Source organism: Lycium ferocissimum, unplaced genomic scaffold, assembly GCF_029784015.1.
Source record: "Lycium ferocissimum isolate CSIRO_LF1 unplaced genomic scaffold, AGI_CSIRO_Lferr_CH_V1 ctg16702, whole genome shotgun sequence".
NCBI classification, from domain to species: domain Eukaryota; kingdom Viridiplantae; phylum Streptophyta; class Magnoliopsida; order Solanales; family Solanaceae; genus Lycium; species Lycium ferocissimum.
This window is the reverse complement of record NW_026716752.1, coordinates 3,517-21,693: the sequence shown is the minus strand read 5'-3', so window position 1 is coordinate 21,693 and position 18,177 is coordinate 3,517. Positions and strand designations below refer to the sequence as shown.

General features: G+C 40.4%; 1 protein-coding gene across 3 annotated transcripts; it reads right to left on the bottom strand.

Moving 5' to 3' along the window:
* Positions 1–6,593: 6,593 nt before the first annotated feature.
* Positions 6,594–15,894, bottom strand: LOC132042630 (hexosyltransferase GAUT11-like). 3 transcript variants are annotated; one of them, XM_059433166.1, is made up of 3 exons: positions 15,078–15,200; positions 10,820–10,909; positions 6,594–8,097 (listed from the first exon to the last, which is right to left on the bottom strand). In XM_059433166.1, exon 3 carries the CDS (start codon positions 7,996–7,998, stop codon positions 6,643–6,645), a length of 1,356 nt encoding a protein of 451 aa, XP_059289149.1. In that variant the 5' UTR covers positions 7,999–8,097; positions 10,820–10,909; positions 15,078–15,200; the 3' UTR covers positions 6,594–6,642. The 3 variants fall into 3 exon arrangements, with proteins under 3 accessions (XP_059289149.1, XP_059289148.1, XP_059289150.1); XM_059433165.1 differs by lacking the exon at positions 10,820–10,909 and having other exon boundaries at positions 15,078–15,894; XM_059433167.1 differs by lacking the exon at positions 10,820–10,909 and having other exon boundaries at positions 6,594–8,092; positions 15,078–15,210.
* Between the last annotated feature and the right edge of the window lie 2,283 nt (positions 15,895–18,177).

Sequence of the window (18,177 nt, the reverse complement as noted above, 5' to 3'; positions counted from 1 at the left end):
CATACGGCTGGAGGGGCACCCTCGCCTCTGGACAACATCCAAGACTCATACCAATTAGCCGCTACATCGTGCAACCGGTAGATGCCATCTCAACCGACTCGTCTCGGAAGCACTAATCAATCGCAAAGGCACGCCGCATCCGTCGATGAACTCCCGAGGGTCCTCTCGCGGGCTTTGACCCGAAAACTCGTGGGCCACAAAGCGTAAAAATCACGGCCCTCCGATCGTCATATCTATCCGCACGATCACCCCTCTAATCCGTGCCTCGTGAACCTCGGGCCGCCATCAATCGGTCAATAACCGGACCGCATCTCGCATCGCCCGATCCTCCGCCCCCGGCCGAGGAGCCGGAGGCCGGGGTGCCGGGTCCGCGGGAGCCGGCGGTGGAGCCGCCCGTCCCGCACGTGCCGTGGTCGCTCCAAACCCTCTCGATACCGGCGGCGTAGCCGAACCGGGCCGTCGGGGCACAATCTCGGCACAGCTGGGCACGGCCCCGGTAGTCTCTCCGGCTCCGGCTGGTCTCCCCAACAACCGTAGATTTTCCCTTCTCGGGCAGCCGTGGCCTTCCTCGAGGCATCGCTCGAAAACATAACATTTCGTTAAAAGAGTCATCCCGATAACACAGCTCTATCGCACGATCTAAGATCGAAGAAAGATAACATCCTAAATGCCCGTAGCCTCCCGTTTATAGATGTGGTGCACAACACACCGATAAACAAGACTCTACTAGACACGGTCCGTAGACATTCCGAGGACGAACCGCTTCGATACCACTTCGTCACGACCCAACCCCGTAGGCGTGACTAGTGCCCGAGCCGGGCACCCAAACACAATCATTAATCCGAATCGCATACGGATAGCTTATACGGACGCAAATATCAATACATTTCGGATTATATCAAACTGTCGCAAACACATCTCAAACACAATATATATATATATCAGAAGCCGACAAGGCTATCAAATGGCGCAACGGCCCAAAACATATACAAATGCAAGCCGACAAGGCTGCCACGGCGAATGGGATCGCCCAGAACATATAACATACAAACACACCTGTACAGAATAGGCATAACCCACATATATGTCTACAGACCTCTAAACAGACCAACAGAATCATATGACGGGACAGGGCCCCGCCGTACCCCTGAACAAACTCATACATATACAACGGACGAATATATACCAAAATGTGAGCTCCGGAATAAGAGGGAGCACTCCAACCGCGAATAGGTGTCCTAGACCGGCGGATCACCGAACCGTACGTCCGTACCGCGGGCATGAAACGCAGCCCCGAAGAGGGGGTCGGTACGGAATATGTACCGAGCATGTAAAGCATGAAATACAAAAAAAAAAATGAGTCGTACTTTAAATAAGGAGTAGGAGACATGAATACAGTAACCAGAAACCACAAAACTTACCTTCAAAACATAATTCATACATGTTCATATCATATCCCAATGAAACAATCATTCTGCACATGCGCATACATATAGCGTGTCCCGCCCTCTAAAAGAGACTCGGTAAGTAAGATCATATCATCATCCCATATATACATACATATAGCGTGTCCCGCCCCTCTAGTGAGAGACTCGGTGTATCGTGTCCCGTCTAGTGAGGGACTCGGTGTATAGCGTGTCCCGCCCCCGAAACCAGTCTCAGTGAGGGACTCGGTGTATAGAATCATGTCATCATCATATCATCATATACATAGCGTGTCCCGCCCTCTAGAGGGACTCGGTGTATAGAATCGTCATATCATCCTATTATCACATATCATATCGTACTTCGTATCACATCATATTTCGGAATACACATCATACTTCGTAATACAAAATAGTGCGCACGATAACATAACCGGCCGGACTTGGCGACAAAATAACAACGAATGGACGAGCGAGAATCATGAGTAACCAATTATAGTTTAAAACATGTTCAAAGACTCGATAGGTTAGGTTAATCAAAACGAACAAATCGTCATGTATAAGTCAAAACCATAGACGTATCAAAATCATATTTTCTTCCGAACGTCATACTCGGGGAACATATCAAACCGAAAGCCTCGAAATCATAGTTACGTACCAAAATCATGTGCAAAGATCATTATATTTTATGCATAAGATCATTATTTAAGGTAAAAGTAAACTAATCGTACTTGAAATCGGGATCATAATCATATCATATTCTTTCAAAAGTCGTCGAAGTACATAAAGGGAAGTCGCGGGACCCACGAACGGTGTCGACCCGAGCCGGGCCCGCCTATGGAAAACATAGTCATCATACATCATGGAATCATTTTTAGCATATCGAAACGATCCGGTTCCGTCCGTGAAAGTTACGGACTTTCGTAGTTTTCGAATCATTTAGGAACAAAACTCTTTAAAAACCAAACTTTTATGCAACTTTTGAAACTTCGTCATACAAAAGACATAGGGGCAATATTTCATCATATCATGCATACGAAGACCAAGAAACGAATAATAATCACAGACATGGTCGGATCGCGAGAGTAGAATTTCCTCGAGGCTCGTATCATAGCCTATTTACGACTAAGGCATGCCAAAAGAAGGAAGGGTTGCGCTTTACATACCTTGATCGCTCTCAACGCTAATCCAAACTCAAGCTAATTCCAACCTACGTCTCGGGCTGCCCAAGGTCTACAAATAAATCATAATATGCCAAACATTAGCTATAGACATTTGGGCATTTAATTCCAAATTAGCCCTTAATTCTACGTAAATTTGGGCAACATTTCCCCCGTAAATACACCAACCCCGAGAATTTAACTCGCCAAATCAACAACAACAACAAACAACCAACCTAGCAACATCAATAATCAATCCGAAAGGCAACATAACATTAATAACCCTCTTTTACATCATTCAACAACATTCATTATTTCAATTCAACGGCTTACATTCAAGCCAACATTATCGCTCATACATTCCAATACCAACCCAAACCCATACCAACAACATTCAAGAACATTTTAAACAATTCATACAATATTTCCAACAATCCAACAAAGGCTCCAATTTGCCCGAAAACAGTCCCCAAACCCGAGAACAATATCCATAACACATTCCTCACTTCCAAATCATGATTTGCACCAACAATCCACATTCTAACAATGTCATTCTCTTAAATACACAAATTACATTAAAAGCACAATAGTCTCCAATTCAGCCCACAACACTTACGATATCAATTTGAGTCATTAAACTCTTATCGCCAACATAGAATTCATAACGACGACAACTAAAACATTAAGTAGAATTAATCCATTCATTGCCATATAATATGACCCATTTTCGGCCAACATTACATATATACATATTGATGATTCTCATCCATTTCTTCACTCTACAACATTCAAAACATGCTAACTAAACTTCAATTCATTACTTCAACACAACACAACACAACACACACACACCTACACGGCTATACACTACACACACAACCTCAACTCCAACATGCTATATCTCATGATTTTCGTCCATTTTAACATACTCCAACATGCATACAACCTTTATAACACATAAAACAAGATCAAATCTTACCTTTCTTCTTCAACTTCACAAATAGGCTAGGGTTTGCGATCTACAAAACGGATGGTTTGATGACCCAAACAACACTTCCACGTTACTTAGGGACCTCCAATTAGTGGATTTGCATCAAAGAAATATTTTTGGGATGGCTAATTTTTGGTCTTGAAAATTAAGGTTCTTGGCCGAATGGTAGTTGGAGTTGTTCTTCAACTTCTTGATTTTTCTAAGTGTATGGAAATGAGGAAAATGACTTAATGATCATCTTTTAAGCTTCCACTCAAATTGCACAAGTGTCCATGGCCCACACACATGTGTTGGACCAATTAAAACAAGGACCTTTTATCAAACATTGCTCCGGAATGGGTGTCCTTAATTCCTTGATGTCTATTATGTCATAAGAAAACTCCCCCAAAACTGCATATTGTAAATTTTCTTGTATAATCAATTTCTTAACTTCAGATGATTTCCAAGTCAATTGTAGCTCTCCATCAATGTAAACAATTGGTTTAGGAGACAAGGAAAATGTCTCCTTTTTTTTCATTAGGCTTTAGGAGATTTGCAAAATTATTTATGGATTGAACTGGTGGAACAATAGCAGGTTTTATAGTGTTAGGCATACTGGATGTGGAAAGGGTATCATTAGGCATTATGGATGGGTTTAAGTTTATAAACTGTTTTGAAAAGACAGTAGATGGTAACGGAGGAAACTGTGTGAGAGAAAGGTTATGGCTATTGGGTGGAACAGCCACCGTTGGTGGTTGTCCACCGGAGGGATTGGCCATGACGGCCTTGTATACGGCTAGGGTTCTTTTTTGTATGTGGATACTAAGATAGATATGCATTTATACAAGATTATATAAACTTAAATATGATTGCATTGCCAGAAGGTGCAAGTAGCACACACTGAGGATAAAATGATAGAAGATCGCTTGAAATGATTTGTTCATGTCCTACACCGACCTAAAAATACGCCAGTCAATTGGTGTGAAGTTATAGTGAGTAAATATGTAAAAATGGACGAAGTAGCCCTAAAATCACATGGAAGAAAGTTGTCTCAAAAAACCTGCAATTTCTTGGAACCAATGCTGATTTAGCCAAACATACTACACAATGAAAGAAAAAGATTCATATAGATGAAATGTACTAGTTGAGAATATATCTTAATCTTGTTAATTCATTGATTTTGAACCAATTGCTTTTCTAGGAGTATTTTGACCTTTTCATATATTTATAGTATATTTTACTAATGGTGTAGGAAATTACTATTGTATTTATTATCATTATTATTATTACTACTATTTATATACTTAACTTATTTTATTCTTATTTCTATTTAGTATGATGATGATATAAATTCAGTTAGAAGTAAAAGCATAACCAGTGGGGATTCATGTAGTTGATCCAATGATACGTTGTTGTACTACAAATTAACCGAACCAACGATACGGAAGAAAAACGAAATAGGTTCAATTGTTATATAAATGATCATTTTGGTTATAATTGGTATAATACACCGAACAATTCACACCCCTAAAGTTCGATTTCATTCGTTCCACCCATTTTAATCCTTTCAAATTTGATTTAAACCGTCAATTTTCTACACCTAGGCCCTAGCTATAACTGCGTCCATTTCCTCCGACAAATATATTTTGGCCAAGCAATAACCACTGCAAGCTGGAACATCTCCGTGCCCGAAGAACAATAATCTCTCACGTCTCTTATCACTGGATTCCACCAGCCATGTCCAGCGAGCTGCTGCTGTATGGGGTAGTGTTCAGTGAAGCATTGGGTCCGTACCAAAAACAGTGTTCGGATTTAGTCTATTTACTAGGCAATTCATCTGACTAACACTATCATCAAAGAAGCCCCGAATAGCATAGATAGCAAGCACTAGATCCAGGTGCCACTTTGATCTACGTACACAATGATTGCTTCTTCGATTTATAGTTAGAAAAATATCTCACTTCTAAAAGAAAGAGTTGGCAACATAAACCAACCCAGAACAAGCGGCTGAACTGGAGACTTTCATCTACCTTAGTAGCAACAACTTTAGTAAAATTTACCTGTAGTTGCTTACAATCTAAGCGATATTCTCCAATGATAACCCAAGATTGTCAACGGCCTTATTTTGAGCAAGCCTTTGTGTGCTAAATAACCAATTCAACTTTCTTTTAAGTTAACCAAAAGTTCACATATTTATTTCTAGTGTAATTTAGATCCAGAATGTCATCCCCTCCAAGAAAAAGCCCAAAACAGAATCAAGAATTTTTTGGCTTAGCTTTTGTTGTTATTTCCTTAACGAAAAATAAGATGTTCTACTTGCCAATGAAGACAGCTGAAGTAGTGTAGGGTCAAATGCAATCCTAGTTGCTTCTTTCCACTTTCGAGAGTTCTGCAAATTCGGCTAAAATTATCTGCAATCGAGATGATTTTGGTACTGATAATCTGAAGAAAGAATAATAGCAGTTTCTTTTATCTCGCTAATACTTTAACATGTTACAAGATATGCCTCAAATTATCAAAACTATCTCTCTAGTCCTGAGCTTGTAAATAAAACAGTCGAAGACATACTACACTTGATCCCGCATATCAGAGGTAAATTCATAATTTTAGATTACACTTACTATTCGGACACCGGTACAAAGAGATGCTCTAGAAAGAACCAACTAGTCATCTGGATGCATAATATATTTTTTTGAGAAAGATCTGGATGCATAATATTGAGCTATAAAAATCCCTTAAAATATGTCACAGAGTTTATGTTACAGTAACTAATGCTATTGGATTCATGTGTTGAACGACGAACAAAACAATAAAGGGTCAACTAGACATGATCAGATTAGCTGAAAGATCATAATGAAAAATTGCTAGGAACATTTGTTCAATCATATGTGAAGACAGAGAAGAAGTCTCAACCAAAAGAAGATTTCTCTAAACCCGGAGCTTGATGCTGTAAGGTAACAATAATTTTCCTCTTTCATGGTAATAAAACTGAAAGAAGACTCCTTTCAAGGTCAAAATTTTGTACTTTCCACTCTACAATGATGTAAAAATACAATTGTATTACTTTATGAATGAAAACTATAGCAATTCAATGTGTGGCGCAATCCCGAAGGTATGGGTGAGTCTGATTTACATACCATTCCCACAAAGGTCTATACCTGGTAATGCCCAACTTAAGCCATGGTTTCATATTCCCATTGAAGTGAATTACCGCTGCACTCTCTATGAGACGATTGTCAACACTAACGTCATAACCTAATCCTAACACATGCCATCTCCTATCAAGCGGCTCTGTCAATCCATAAAAAGCTAACAGTCCCGGTGGAAGGGTACCCAGCTTCCAAAGTGTCCTATCAGCATTTTGTTCTAGCCAGTAATGATATCGTGAAGTAACATTTGCTTTCCTCCATGCCATCAGATCAAAAACATTCATGCCAAATGCCCACCCACACGCCTGGGGATCAAACCTCGAGCTTATGAGTGGATCTGAGAAATTGAGATACTCGTAATAACGATGAAAAGCTTCAAGACAAGTTTCCACTGCTCCGTTCACATTTCCATGCAAATTCAACGAAAAAAGAGGTGTCAGATCTTTCTGAACGACCACGTCATCATCAAGAAAGACTATCTTCTCTAACTGGGGATAGATCTCAGGTACGTAAAAGCGAAGGTGATTTAACAAGGAGATATACTTTGGATTCCGGAACTTTGGCTCAATACTTATGTCCTCAGACCCGTCAAAGTAATAATTCCTGGAGTCTACTTCTCTCAGCTGCTTTAAAGCTGGAGAATAAGATGAATTCAACCAAGTCAAGTCTTCGATATTCTGTATTTCTACTGTAGAACTTTTGAAGTCGTTATTTAGGAACCAAGCCTGCATCATTCCATAGTGTATCGCATCTGTTACAATATGGAAAACAAGCTGCTTAGGGTGATCGGCATTGGACACAGTTGAGTTAATGACTGCTGAAACTGCCAACAGATTATCTGAAAATATGCAGAAGTGATACAAATTATTGTCCACTACTCGAGGGGAGTTTTTCCTTTCATCAGCAAAATCCTGCAGTGACTTCTTCGCAAGCCAGTCAGCCATGAGCTTGATTTCTAGGCAATGCAGGTTCTTGGGAAGGGACTCAGCTGTTAACTGTCCAAACACCATACTTTGGACAGATGCGGCATTAGCACGCTCTTCTAGAGCTTGAATGTGTGATTTCATTGTCATCATAGTGGTTGCAATATCATAATGCGCATCTTGTGCCTTGAAGATAAGAGAAGACAGACTTTGTATTATTGGTTCTGCTTCATTCACAGAAATCGGCTCTTCCTTCATTGCAGCCTTTGAGAGTAAAAATTGACAACTTCTTATTTTTGAACTTAGCTCCCAAGCAAGATGAAGATTGTTGTGCTCTTTAGCTATAACGACATAAGCTTTCGCTAAAGTCATCTGCTCTGCTAACTGTCTGGCATATGAATTAGCACTTGAAATTTCTTGCGTAAGATTTAGATGCTCACGCACAACCTCTTCATTCCTGGACTCTCTTTCCTTTAAGAGAGAGAGAGAGAGAGTGGTAAGCCACTTGATTATCAAGTTCTTAAATGGTAAAAACTAAACTATTTTCATGAGTCTTCAATATGTAGTATAACAGGATTAAATTATAGGTATAATATATGACTGTCGGCGGGTAGATACATCTCTTTTTTTTTTCTTTTTTTTTTTTTGGATAAGTCGCTATTGAATAAACACATCTTAATATCACGTTATGTAACATCGCTAAAAGAAAGTCGCAATTCAACTCTACGACTATGCAGACTATTTATCTATCATTTTGCTCGTTTTCCCACAAAGAGGGTGAGAGTTCGGTCCTTGAGATAAATTGAGTTGCTTTTATATGATTATTTCTAGGTAATGAATAAAATGGATAATCCCAGAGATTGAAAAGGATTTTAACTTACAAGACCTAGAATCCTGTCAATGTTAAGTGATGCTTTGACTTGAGCACCTAGACACCATACCAGAACAATCTGCATTAACTTAGAAACTTATGAGACATCTATACTGATAGTTCCTATGTTAAATCTATTAGATTGCAAAGACAAGCGAGCAACTTACCCACATAACATGCCCATAAATGTACTAGCTCCTTGCCAATGTACATATTGAAGATGATGGCAGTGAAAAAGACGGTCTTAGGAAGGGCGAGTCAGAGTAAGATATTGTGGCAAGGCCTTGGGAAATGTGCAACTCTACCATTGCGAGGGCTTGCTAGCCATGATGGTACTAATAAAGAAAAAAGAGAACTTGTGCTGCAATGTAAAGGAAAAGTGATGCTATACTTTGACAGCTATGAACTAAGAAGCTTAAGAAGAAAAGCTACATCCGCTACTTGCATTTACCCTGACAAGCTAACCCAAGCTTACCACCAATACCTTTGTGCAATACATTCTCTTCTTAGAGAATGAATGGAGAATAGACGATAATAAAAACAATACCAAACATTCCGTTATCCAAACACGCAAAGGAAAAACCAAGGGAAATTCAGAAAAAGAGATTATTATGCATCTACCTAAACCACCTTAACATCAATCTTTTAAAACATAAAGCTTAGGTTCATCTCAAATGGTAACCAAACTGCCTCAAGGAAGCTAGGGCTGAGCTTAATTGAAACATGCCTCTGGAGAGAGGTCTTCACCTCACTGAAGCCAATTTTCCTAATCGTTTTTTCCTTTGAGGTTATTGTTTAATGAGGGGTAAGGCAGTGTATCAAAAGCGTAAAGCGCAAAAAAGCTCTAAGGTCAGCTGGGGCTTTAAGCGCAAATAAAGCGTGGGCTTTAATTAAAAAAGGCTCAATGGTTCAAACATACAAATATATATATATATGTTTAGTCCAAGATTAATGATAATAATAAGCATGAATAACAAATATATGGACAAAGTAATTGTAAAAAGATCACAATAAAGTGAAATATCAATTATCTAGTGTCACATCTTCAAGAGAGGCTCATTGGCAAGGAAAAGTATGTCATAGAGACTATGAGACTTCAGTTTCAAAAAAAAAGTATGTCATAGAGACTTGATGATGACACTGAAGCGCACATAAAGCGCGGCGAAGCGCTCAACATGTTTTGAGCCTTGCTTCAGGTCTTAAGCGTGCCTTAGATAACACTAGGGTAAGGTATCTCAGATTCTTGTAGGTTCATTTAATTCGTTTGACTCAGTAAGTTAGAAAGAGGGACCAGTTAAATAACCTAGTTTGCAGCAGATGACCTTTGAAACTGCAAACCACTTCCCCCTACTCCACCCCCCCCCCCGCCCCCCGCCCTCCCAAAGCCTACTTGACAATTTAATTTGGATTGATGTATCTGTATTTGGGTATCGGTAACTCAAGTTTGCAGATCATATTTGTTAATTACTAATTTACAATATATTCTCTTTCTTTTTTATCTCCTGAATATTCCCTCCAACTTCTCTATTTTTATCTGTTTATTTTCTTATTCTTTCTCTCTATTTTTCCCTTTTCATAACATGTATTTAAGGATTTAGTACTAATCATAACAAAATAAGTTCCAAAAGGCATTCACCTTATCTCAAGATTGGTTAAAAAAAATTCAATGGGCTTTTGCCTGTAAAATGATTGCTTAGAACCAAGTGTGCAATTTCAAGACCAACATATAACTGAATAATTAGAATAAACTGAATCTTAATTATGATATATTAGCAAATAAATCATCTATGTTAGGTGTTCCCAGCCGATCTAAAGAGCTTTTTGGCCTCAATAATTTAGAAGAGTTTAGGATATTACAAAATGAGATGCTATTTTGTTCATGAGTGCAGAGAAGCTCTGCCGACACAACATTCCTCTCTCTCTCTCTCTCTCTCTCTCAATTTATAGATGCATGTACATCCAAATACATGAGGAATATAATTTTACATCACTTGACCTGATGAAGATTTTTACATTTCTTAATGGAGACCAACTGAAATACATACGCGTACGCACGTGGGCATGTATTTATTTTTATATATAGAATCAAGCTTTAGCTGAGTAACTTCTCAGATCTAATTTTTTATTTGATGTTGAATAATTTTAAAACTACAAAAGAAAAGCTTGAGCTACAAGTCACTGATTTCCAAATCAACGTTCAAAACATGAACATATTGCCCATAGAACTAATAAAAAATTCAAAAGATTTTAATATTGTTTTAGAATGCGCGAAAGGCAAGCTGTATCGAGTACAAATATAACAAAGGCAGGTTGAACACCTACCAGATCATGTAATTTATGTCCTCAGCATATGCCACTAACACTCTGAATCAAGATAGACAACATCTCTCTGAACAAACTAAATGAAGCTCCCTGGCAGAAGCCATCAAACAAATAGATAAATCTAACCCATAACACAGCTATTTGTTTCAAAATTTGCTTAGGTAATATGAGACGGAACACAAATGAAAAGTAGGTCGACCAAATTTACAAGCTTAAGAGACCAGCACTTAAGTTATAAGCAACAACGGGATCAGTAATCAGATCTAAAGACAACAAGTATCACCTGGAAGAACCACAATATGAACAGATTGATGTTAATGCTTTGGAGAACTGCCTTAGCATATCTTCTAAAACTAGCTAGAAAGTCTACAGCCCTTTTTATCTTAAAGCAAATAAAGATTTTGTTATCCATGAGTTCAGTTCGAACAATCAATCAACTAAACCTCAATCACAGAGGTCGGCTATGACTTCTAATTAAACAGTGTAATCCCACAAGTGGGGTATGGGGAGGGTAGGTTGTACACAGACCTTATCCCTATCTTGGGAGGTAGTGAGGCTGTTTCCGATAAGAGACTTCTAATTAAACATTGTGACAAAACTTATATCCCATGTATAAGAGTACACATTATCAAAAAAGAGAGAAGCTTATTGAACCACGGAAAGCACGGTATCGCCTGATAATCTGAAGCCATCAAACTCTCCTTCCACGAAACCTCGACCAAAACAACCTGCTCTCTCTCTCTCTAAGAAACCCAACAGTCTTCTTCCCATCCCCCACCCCCACCCCCCCAACTCCGGCCAGCAACCTCCAGGTAAGTTGTCTCTCTCCTAGGGTTTGTGACAGCCCTATACCCACCCCCACCCCTCTTCTTCTCCTATCTTCTTTCTCTTCTCTCCTTCCTTATCTCTGGTGTTCCCCGCTCTTTTTTTCCGCCCCTTGGGGCCCGCGAGATGGGTCCGGCAGATTCGAGTTTTCCGGCATGAACAGTAATTCCGGCGTGAGCAGGTTCTATCTAACTGGAGTTGGTACCTTCGGCTGCCTTTTATAATTCCTTGTCTTTTATCCTTGCAGCTAATTTACATTCTTGCATTACTTATATCGTTCTTGTCATAGTAGTTACCCTTTCATCTAGATTATTGCAAACTTGTGTTTTAGTATTGATTCTTGCCTGTTTGAGTAGTTTATATTTGCTTTACTGGCTTTGGTAGACGATGGTGGACTAGGGTCATGTTCTTGGACGAGGGTGAAGGTCGGAGGGGGTAGGTGGGTTAAGGGAGTCTCTAGTCTGCGAGTAGGGTCTTGGAATATTGGGACTTTAACTGGGAAGTCCATCGAACTAGTTAAGATTCTTAAGAAGAGAAGGATTAATATAGCTTATGTCCAGGAGATTAAATGGGTAGGATCCAGGGCTAAAGATGTGGATGAGTATAAGTTATGGTTCTCAGGTAGGTCGAGGGATAGGAATGGGGTAGGCATTTTAGTAGATAATGACTTAAGAGACTAGGTGGTAGGGGTTAAGAGGGTCAGTGATAGGTTGATGATGATTAAGCTGGTCGTTGGAGGGTTTATTTTGCACATTATTAGTGCTTACGCGCCGTACGCAGGCTTGGGCGAGGAGGAGAAAAGACGTTTTTGGGAGGATTTGAACGAGATGATGGCACTGAGAAGCTATTCATCGGAGGAGATTTCAATGGGCACATTGGGTCAATTTCGAGGGGGATATGACAATGTGCATGGAGGTTGTGGTTTCGGAGGAGGAGTTGCACTGTTGGATTTCGCAAAAGCCTTTGGGCTGGTGGTAGCCAATTCGAGTTTCCCGAAGAAAGAGGAGCACTTGGTAACCTTTCGTGGTTCGGTGGCTAAGACGCAGATAGACCTTTTACTCCTTAGGAGGGACGATAAAGGTCTTTGTAAAGACTGCAAGGTGATTTCGAGTGAGAATCTAACGACCTAGCATAAGCTCTTGGTGATGGATTTGAAAATCAAGATAAGGAAGAGAAAGAGGGTCGTGCGTGCGGGGCCTAGGATCGAATGGGGGAGTTTGACCATGACGGGTGCCCTGGAGATGGGGGAGAAGTTGAGGACTATGGGAGCCGGGGAGAGTAGTGGGGAGGCGACCAACATGTGGAATAGGACGGCCAATTGCATTAGGGAAGCAGCTAGAGAGGTGCGGGGGTTCTCGAAGGGTAGTCGTGGTCGGCACCGAGGGGACTGGTGGTGGAATGGAGAAGTTCAAGAGAAGGTGGAAGCAAAGAAGGTGGCGTATGCGAAGTGGGTAGACAGCAAGGATGATGAGGAGAAGCGAACGAATAGAGAATTGTATAAGATTGCGAGGAAGGAGGCAAAGTTAGTGGTTACGGCGGCAAAGACAGCAGTTTTTGAACGCCTGTATGCAGAACTAGAGGACAAAGGCGGGGATAAGAAGTTGTACCGACTAGCCAAGGCGAGGGAGAGGAGGGCGCGTGACTTGGATCGGTGAAGTGCGTCAAGGATGAGGATGGCAAGGTGCGGTGGAGGACGCTCTCATTAGACGGAGATGGCGATCATACTTCCATAAACTCTTGAACGACTAAGGGGACAAAGATATTGTGTTGGGAGATTTGGAGTACTCCGAGAGGTGTCGTGATTTTGGATATTGTAGGAGTATAAAGGTTGAGGAAGTTAAGGGTGTTGTTCGTAAGATGAGTACGGGAAGAGCGACCAAGACTGATGATTCTGGGGAGTTTTGGAAAGCTGCGGGCGGGGGGGCGGGTTTAGAGTGATTGACTCGGTTATTTAATGTCATCTTTAAGACGGCTAAGATGCCGAAGAATGGCGATGCGATACAATGATTCCATTGTACGAACAAGAGCGACATTCGAAGTTGCGGCAACTACGAGAGGATCGAGCTACTAAGCACGCTGTGAAAGTGTGGGAAAGGGTGGTGGAGATGAGGGTGAGGAGAGGCGTGTCTGTCTCGAGAGAACCGATTAGGATTCGTGCGGGCGCTCGGCTACGAAGCTATTCATCTTGTACGGAGGCGAGTGGAGCGATATAGGGAGAGGAAAAGGGACTTGCGTATGGTATTCGTCGACCTGGTAAAGGCATACGACAAAGTGCGAGAGAGGTTCTATGGAGATGCTTGGAGGCTAGAGGTGTGCACAATGGCGTACATTAGGGCGATCAAGGACATGGATGATGGGGCCAAGACCAAGGTAAGAACTATGGGAGGAGACTCAGAGCACTTCCCAGTGGTGATGGGGTTGCACTAGGGATCAATTCTTAGCCCATTTTTATTTTCCTTGGTGATGGATGGATTGACGCGGCAAATTCAAGGTGAGGTGCCATGGTGTATGTTATTTGCAGATGACATAGTCTACGATTGACGAGTCTCGCAGCGAAGTTAACGCTAAGCTGGAGGTTTGAAGACAAACTCTGGAGTCTAAAGGGTTCAAGTTGAGTAGGACCAAGACAGAGTACTTAGAGTGCAAGTTCAGTGATATAGTGCATGAGGCTGACGTGGAAGTGAAGCTTGGCACCGAATTAAATACGAGAAGAAAGATAGTTTCAAGTATCTTGGGTCTATTATACAAGGAAATGGGGAGATTGATGATGACGTCACACACCGTATTGGTGCAGGGTGGATGAAATGGAGGCTTGCCTCCGGAGTGTTGTGTGACAAGAAGGTGCCACCAAAACTTAAAGGCAAGTTCTACAAAGTGGTAGTTAGATCAACTATGTTGTATGAGGCGGAGTGTTAGCCAGTTAAGAAATCTCATTTTAGAAGAGGTAGAGGTAGGCCGAAAAAGTATTGGGGAGAGATGATTAGACGGGACATGGCGCGTTTCACCTTTATCGAGGGACATGACCTTAGATAGGAGGGTATGGAGGGGCTCGTATTAGGGTAGAAGGCTAGTAGGTAGTCGCGTTTATCCTTTCTTACAAGTAGTTATATTGCTTTATAGTTTCTTGTATCTTGATTTACGCGAGTATACGTTGGTTTATAATGGCTTATTTACTTTCATTGTTTTCATTTTCATAATTGCTTTGATTTGTTTGCCCGTATCTGACCTTTCCTATGCCTTTTCTTGAGCCGAGGGTCTTCCGGAAACAGCCTTCCTACCTTAGGTAGGGGTAAGGTCTGCGTACACTCTGGGATTCACTAGGTATGTTGTTGTTGTTGTTGTAGAGAAGCTTATTGAACTTATAGCACATTGGAGCTTTTAATACAATGATGATTCAGGAACCAAAGTATGATAGTGCTGATTGGTGGCTTACCAAAATTGGCTGTTCTACGTGATCCTCTTGGTCATGGTGATGATGAACTACAAATAATATGAAACCTGCAATTAAAAATATTCCAAGAAGAGAGCAGATCCAACATTTGAGCCTCCTTCGAACCGGGCGCCGATGATCGGCTGCCCGCCGCCGCATCTTTTACCCCGGTTTCTTCCACTATTCAACACAAAACAATAACTGAAAATAACCCATCTCTCAGATTGATCCAAAAAAAGCTATCCAATTTATAAAGTTCATATCTTTGAAACCCAAATCAAGAATTCAAGATGACCTGTCTGTCACTCAATTCATCCATTCAAAAACAGCTTACAAATTGAAAAAAGTTCAAATCACTGAACCCAAATCAATAATTCAATATGACCTGGGACTCAATTCATTAATTCAAGAACAGCAAATGAATTGATAAAAGTTCAATCTTTGAGCCCCAAATTAAGAATTCCAGATCACCCGTCACTCAATTCATAAGCCTAAAAAAAGGTAACGGATTGATAAAGGTTCAAATCTTTGAACCCCAAACCAACAATCCAAGATGACCTGTCACTCAATTCAAGCTTGTGAATTCAAATCAAGAAAGTTTCAGCAAACCCATATGTCGAATTGGATCAGGAAGCCCAATGAAATGCAAGATTAGCTCAAGCAATATAAATTTCAATATGGTCTTAGCCTATGCAGAAAAAGAACCTCTATAATGGGCTGTTACAACACTGTGAATATGAATGCTTAGTGAAGGAAAGAGTGATAAAAGACTAGCTTGAATGTGAACTCAACTTGAGGGGGTGTTCCGAGACGTGACCCTGTGAGTGTGTCATGAAATGGACATTTGAGGGAGGCAATAGAAAAAATCTATTAAAGAAGAGTAGGGCCACATGAAAACAACATTTGCTTTGAGCCCATTAGTGTATATAATAAATCTTTCAGATGTCTTCCTCTGGCAAGTGATAGATTTGTAGATTTACTTTAATCCCTTCACTATGCTTTTCAATCTCAAAAAGAAAAAGAGGAAGCTTGCAAAATAAATAATCAGGATACTTTGCAAAAGCAAATATGACTCGATTGTCTTCTCATTTCATGAGAAATTTATTAATCGGGTTACGACCTATGTACTCAAAGAACTAAGTCTTTTCACTAACTATGCAAGAAGATAAAGTGCGGAATGTAAAGTCAACACAAGTATTTAGCGTGGAAACGCTCCTTGCTCAAGGGAGGAGAAACCACGACCTACCTCCTGTAGGACTTTTTCCAAACTTCACTAAACACGAGCAGCTGTTATTGTCACGACCCAAACCGATGAGTCGTGACGGGTGTCCGACCTCTGACGACCAAACACTCTAATACTCATATGCGAACATCGAGGACTCGTAAGTGACTTAAGGCGATCTTATACTACCTCGCGAGACGGGTGACATCATATTTCTGTACAATCCGTATAAACACACACGTATTGAAAGAACGGTGCGAAATAAGGCCCACTACATATACTATACGCAAAAGAATAGGCGAAAGGCCACGTCGTTGACAAATACGTACGATACTACGGACCTCTCTTTGGAGTATCAAGCTGTAGAAAGGACGGGACGGGCCCCGTCATACCCATACGCATAATGCTACACCTCGAAAATTACGCGGATTTATTTCCTTGAAAATAGACCAATGCGAGCTTAAGATGGACATGAAGTTCTTACGAGATTAAGGAGGTATTATATAGCTTAAGGTGCATACCATAAGACTTTGAAGTTGTACGAATATGTGAAATTTAGTTTGTTGAAGTAAGTGAAATATAAGTCGTGTTCGGAAAGGTTTTCGCTATAATTGAGCTAATATTTATTTGGTGATGTCATGAGAGGGAAATTTGCTATAGGGAGCTTTATTGTATGGTTAATGAAGTATTATGTAAGTGCAGAAGGTTCCACGAGGATTGGAAGTCAAACGAATCAACGAGAGGAAGTTTCGCATAACTGGGAGTTATACGGTCCGTATAACTTTATACGATCCGTATAAGGAGGGTCCGTATAACATGACCTTTACAGAAAGGGTCATTTTCTTGGTGGTGTTATACGACCACTTATACGGTCTGTAACTTTATACGGTCCGTATAAGGGGGTCCATATAACTTGACCTATTTCAGAAAGGGACTTTCCCATGGTGGTGTTATACGGTCCACTTATACGGACCGTATAAGTGGTCTGTATAAGTCCATCGGGCAGAATTTTTATGTTTTGTATAAATAGATGGCCTTTGCTCTTTTATTTCATTTTTCATTTTCCACAAGTCTTGAGAGCTCAAAACCCTTCTCCAAGCATATTCTACCCCAATCCAAGAGAAAACAAAGATCAAGAGGCAAGAATCAAGATACCCATGTGTTAGGAGTCATGCTAGGGTTAGTAGACTACAAGGAATTCTTGAGTATTCAAGCTAGGGTTTTCACCTAAGTTGATAGCTGCTCCAAAGCTCATTACCATGAGATAAAAGGTTAGTTTTCATGTTTATTTCATGTTATCATGAATGCTTGGTTGTTGAAGAACTTGGGTAGAAGAAGAAAGTAGAAAATGAGGGTTAAATGTAACTTTTATGATGTTTTTGAGTAGTGAGCTAACTTGAGTCATAATTCTTAGTATAATATGGATATAATCTTGTCATGGAAGGTAGTAATAGTGATAAGGAAGCATTGTATGAAAATGTGCTAAAATGGGTGTGAGGTTGTTGGTATAAGTTGAACACAAGGATGAATTTTGAAGGCTTAATGGAATGTGATTACTCGATTATGATACTGTGGATGTTATTGTGGTTGTTGGGTGTTGTTTTGTAATATGGTGGAAGTTGACGAAACAAGGGAAATGCCGCCCAATTTTCGTTAGATCATGAATTATTCTAGTTTGAATTTAAGCATATCATTAAGGCTTAACCATGGTATGAATCCTTCTAAATGTAGATTGTTCAAGCTTCGACGGTGAACGTTAAGTAGTTAAGAAGACAAGGAGGCATATAAGGCTAACCCTTCTTTCATTAAGGCATGGCTCCTTTGTTAAATATCCTTTCATGAGTTCCATAATGTCTTCCAAATGACTCTATCTCTAAGATT